The following is a 5,313-nucleotide window of genomic DNA, read 5'->3' as shown; positions in this document are numbered from 1 at the left end:
AAGTTTAATACTACTTATGATCTTTCTTTTTTTTTTTTTTTTTTAATAAGATATAACGTGTGATGATATTCGTTGTGTGGTGATTTTTATTGAGTATATGTAATTGGTTTTTTTATTTTATTTTTATAGTATATTAATATTAAATTCTTAGTATTTTGCACTCATTAACTCACTTGGTACAAAAATTAAAAAACTTAAGTGGACACATAGTACAAATTTAAGTGGATAATCATTCTAAAAATAAAATAAAAAACTTAAGTAGATAATTATAGTGTGATTTGCACATAAATTTAGACACGTAGCGCAAAATTAAATTCTAATTTCAAATTATAATTGAACTTTCTCTAAATTTTGCCTATATATATATATATTACTTACACTTGCACAAAAAAATAATAAATAAGTACATAAACATACAGATATGAAATAAATAAATATTTTTTTTTAAAGCAATGTTTATTACACACTCTTTTACATAATAGTACACATATGTAAAATTTGAACTAAAATCATGACTTCAAGTCACAATTTTCAACTAGTCTTAATAGGACAATCTTGCTATTAGAGACTTGCAAGGGAAAGGAAATTTAAAGCAAGCTTAGCCTATGCTAAATAACCATTGCTAGCTAACCTCTAGTAAATCATTTAACGTTGAATCCCATCCCAATCTTATTGGACATACTCAAAACAAGGCCAATCCACTGGCAGCTAGACTCAGCCATGCCCATACCCATACCCATGCCCAAGCCCAACGACAAGGATAATAATGGTGATTGTGATTAACCAAGAGAGAGGAATAGATTTTATGTTAATTGGTATGGTTAGAAATAATGAAAAAATGTATTGTATTTTTCAAGTAATAAAACATATATGAGTATTTTTATTAGGAGGTACAGTATGCAGTATAATTATGTGTGCTACATAAAATGACTATGATATTTCTATTAAAAAAAAATTAGACGACTAAGACGGGCCTAAAGCCCATAGCCTATTGCGAACAAAAGTGATTCTAACATAATGTCGAGTTGGACATGATAATGTTTGATTCGACCATACACCTAATCGTCAAGGAAATTAAAGAGAATGATAGTTGGTCCAAAGTCCAGAGGTCGTCTTTGCTTGTAGCCAAAATTGTACCCAAATGGCTACTATATTAAAGAAGTGGGTCAGTGGACCACTTTACAAATTTAAAAGTTGACAGAAATATTCAGTATTTACTATTTAAGATGAAATTGGGTCAGTTTAGATACACATATACAAAAATGCATATGCGCACACACATAACAGAAAAGAAAATGGATATGAAGACAGTTGTAGCAGATAAGCCTCATGTAGTTTGTATTCCATTCCCAGCTCAAAGCCACATAAAGGCAATGCTAAAGTTTTCAAAGCTTCTCCGCCATAGAGGTTTTCACGTAACCTTTGTTAACACTGAGTTTAATCACCAACGTTTTCTGAAAACTTATGGTCCTAACTCCTTAGATGGCTTGTCTGACTTTCAATTCAAAACTATTCCAGACAGCCTCCCTCCCATGGATCCCGATGCCACCCAAGACCTTCATTCTCTTTGTGATTCCATTATGAAAAACCTTTTAGCTCCATTTTCTCACCTACTTTCAAAACTCAACAATGCAACATCTAACATTCCTCCAGTGACTTGTATTATCTCAGATGGTTTCATGCCCTTCACCGTTACGGCTGCTCAGGAACTCAAAGTCCCTATTGTAATGTGCTTCTCTATGGCTGCTTGCAGTGTAATGAGTTATATGTGTTTTCCTGCCCTCAAGGACAAAGGTGTCATACCACTTAAAGGTAAAAAAGAATGCAAAACCCTATAAAATTTTTGCATTATTTTATTAATATCGATCACATATTTTTGAGCTAAAAACATTCGTTAATCTTTATCTTGTAGATGAAAGCTATTTAACAAATGGGTATCTAGACACTGTTATAGATTGGATTCCAGGTATGAGAGACATTTGTCTAAAGGATCTTCCAAGCAATCTTCGAACCATAGATCCAAATGATATTATCCTTAATCTTTTGATCGAAACAGCGAAGAGAGCCCTTGAAGCTTCAAAAGTTATTGTTCAAACATTCAACGTGTTAGAGCAAGAAGTTTTGGATGCTCTCTCAACCATGTTTTCTCATGTATATGCCATTGGTCCTCTCCAACCACTACTCAATCAATTGCCCAATGACCCTTTGGAATCAATTGGGTATAGTTTATGGAAGGAAGAAACTCATTGCCTCAATTGGCTTAATTCTAAGGCACCTAACTCAGTGTTATATGTGAATTTTGGTAGTGTAACTGTTATGACATCATTACAGTTAATTGAGTTTGGTTGAGGACTTGCAAATAGTAAACAACCTTTTTTGTGGGTGATTAGGCCTGATTTAGTTGTTGGAGAATCCGGGACTTTGCCACTTGAATTTGAGATAGAAACTAAAGAAAGATCTCTAATAATTAGTTGGTGCCCCCAAGAAGAAGTACTAAACCACCCTTCAGTTGGAGGGTTCTTAACACATTGTGGGTGGAATTCAATTATTGAAAGTTTGTGTGCTGGAGTGCCAATACTTTGTTGTCCATTCATTGCAGATCAACAAACAACTTGCAAGTATACTTGCAATGAATGGGGCATTGGCATGGAGATCAATAATGATGTCAAGAGAGAAGAAGTGGAGAAGAATGTAAGAGAGTTGATGGAAGGAGACAAGGGTAAAAAAATGAAGAAAAAGGCCTTGGAGTGGAAAAAATTGGCCGAAGATGCAACTGATCCACTTGGTTCTTCATCCATCAATTTAAATAATCTTGTGAGTGAAGTGCTTTTATCAAAAGGCCAAATGTTTTAGGGAAATAATGATAATAATAATAAAATGTCTTGTGTTGTATTTGTTCAATTTGTTTGTCTTCTCTTTGTTCTTCTCCCTTTCTTCTTTTCTTCTTCTTCTTTTCGTCTCCAGCATGAGACACCCATGATGATGATGGCTTATTTTCACGTCCACTGTAATCCACTGTTGATACAACCATGCCTGGATTTCCATCACATCGACGCCAAGCACACATTAAGGAAAAAAATAAAAAATAAAAATAAAAATCCAACTAACGTAGCCAGCCAAATCACCCAAGTTAAAACACATCGACCCCACCACCAACGGGCCATCAAAAGACCCATAAAAACTTAGCTAATTGAAGCTTCGGGTTGTTGTGTTGTAAGATGCTAATTATACCATTTCGTTTCAATATTGTTTTAGGTTTAAGTTCAGATATAATCTTAGAATCGAAGTTATAGAAATTAACTGGATTCTTTGTTAGGTTGCTTTTAGAAATTGGACAATAAGAATTATTATTATTTTTTTTTTTGGTGAATTTATTATGCAAACTTTTAGGAGAAAAAAAACACTTTTTTTAATTCCAATATTTTGGGTGTTTTATTTTAGTTTATATATTTTGAAAATTTTAATTTAATTCTTGAGTTTTTCAATAAATTTTCATTTTGGATCTTATTGTAATCTCTGTGACAACAAAAACAGAAACAAAAACCACGTTACCATTTTAATGAATAAAAAAATTCCACATAAAAAAAATTAAAACAAAAAACAATAACAACAATGGACACAACTTTTTTTTTTCTCAAAAAAAGAAAAAAAAAACTTATTTTACAATTTATTGAAATATCAAGCTATGAGTAGTATATCATACTTTCAGATGGCTATATCACATATATCATATTTACTGTACATCAGAAATAATATGTGGCATTTGCAACTATTAAAAAAATTTGGTAGCACAAAACTTTGTGAGAAAAAAGAGAGAGAAGGAGAAAGAAATGATGTTTAATGGTGTCACCTCAACTAAAGAATGGTATATTAGGTCATATAAGATGTTGCATCAGCAGTTCATTTACCATGTTGGTATAAAAAAAAAATTAAAAAAAAAATATATTAACGAATTGACTAAATTATTACCTTTTAAATCTTTTTAAGACCAATCTTTTTAAGGGCTAAAATTGAATTTACCATATATTTCAAGAACTAAAAATATAATTTACCCAAAAAACACAATTAAATTAAAATGAATCATGACACTTTTTTAAAAAATATATATAGATACGATAGAATTTTAATATATGATGTTCTTTACATGATAGTTGTATTTTATTATCAAGGCAAGACACCAATCGATTTTTTGTACAAGCAAGGTTTTGAACTCCATATTTATTTATTCAATGACAAAAAATTTTACTAGTTGAACTATCTGAAACCTACTATTAGAACACTTATTATACATCCAAAGTTATAGTTTACCATGAGACAATGATGGGATTAAGATTTTACTCAAATTTGTCCTAAGAGCACTAAATTGAATTGATCACGTTTCTAGTTTCTTAAAATAATTAAAGAAAAATTTCTAAAATTATTTTAAGGGAGATATCTCTAAAATATGTGGCCTTGCTTTATCATGGAATCAGTGCTTGAAAGTTGAAACCATGTCAAATAAATAACCTAGAATTTGAAATTCACTTACAACCACTAAATTTCAACTTGGGTATCTCCAAATACCGATGAACATAAACTTTATGGTTAGTTTGGATTGAGAGGAAGGGATAGAGAGTAGAGTAGAATTGAGTTGCCCTTAATCCAAATTGACCATTAAAGTCTTTGGTTGATTTTAAGTGAATTAATTAATTTGATCCAATTAATATATTATTATTCAATATAATCATGGGTTAATTATCACAAGCATGTCACAATATAAAAAGCAATAAACCATATAGTAATTAACACAGAATATAGTGATGAACTGAAAAACTTGTTAGGTTATAAGGAATTAAGAACTAATGTATTAGAACTTCAATTTGTAATGTTGGCAAATCATGATCAAAACGTTTTAGTCTTATTTAGACTTGCTTAAAGTGTATTTATATGTAAAGTTGGAATCGAGTGTTCTACAAGATTTACTATATAAATATGTCTAGCTCGATCGATCGAAAATTAGGCTCGATCAATTGAAAGTGGTGCAGATTGTTTTTCTGCAAAATTTTTCCAACTCAGCCCAAGCCCGTTTGACATGTAAGGTTTTAGGTTTTGTCTTAAGTATAAAAGAGAAAATTCTAACCGCGTTTTGAGGTTGTTCTTTATGCTGTGTGTGTGAATCTTTTGTGAGATCTAAAGGTGTTTGCCTTCACACATACTTAGGGTTATCATGAACCAAGACTATGTCAAGAACTTGATGATCGTTTCAGTTGTTGATTCAAGAGCTTAAAGATATACAAGCAGGAGTGCTTGTGCTTGTTGGGAATCCAAGAAAGA

The 5,313-nt window shown here is 31.4% G+C and overlaps 1 protein-coding gene across 1 annotated transcript; it reads left to right on the top strand.

Annotated features, from left to right (window-relative positions):
- Positions 1–1,211: 1,211 nt before the first annotated feature.
- Positions 1,212–2,974, top strand: LOC111986357 (7-deoxyloganetin glucosyltransferase-like). The gene is made up of 2 exons (XM_065769882.1): positions 1,212–1,812; positions 1,913–2,974. Exons 1-2 carry the CDS (start codon positions 1,227–1,229, stop codon positions 2,347–2,349), a joined length of 1,023 nt encoding a protein of 340 aa, XP_065625954.1. The 5' UTR covers positions 1,212–1,226; the 3' UTR covers positions 2,350–2,974.
- The last annotated feature ends 2,339 nt before the right edge of the window (positions 2,975–5,313 follow it).

The sequence above is a fragment of the Quercus suber genome, unplaced genomic scaffold, assembly GCF_002906115.3.
Source record: "Quercus suber isolate HL8 unplaced genomic scaffold, Cork oak 2.0 scaffold_1601, whole genome shotgun sequence".
Lineage (NCBI taxonomy): Eukaryota > Viridiplantae > Streptophyta > Magnoliopsida > Fagales > Fagaceae > Quercus > Quercus suber.
This window is presented reverse-complemented; position numbering and strand designations above follow the sequence as displayed.

What these genes read in the sequence shown, in the direction of transcription:
- LOC111986357 (XM_065769882.1), top strand. Translation starts at nt 1,227, where the DNA reads ATGAAATTGGGTCAGTTTAGATACACATATACAAAAATGCATATGCGC. An exon ending in AGGTGTCATACCACTTAAAG is followed by an intron (nt 1,813 to 1,912) that starts GTAAAAAAGAAT and finishes TTTATCTTGTAG; the next exon opens with ATGAAAGCTATTTAACAAAT.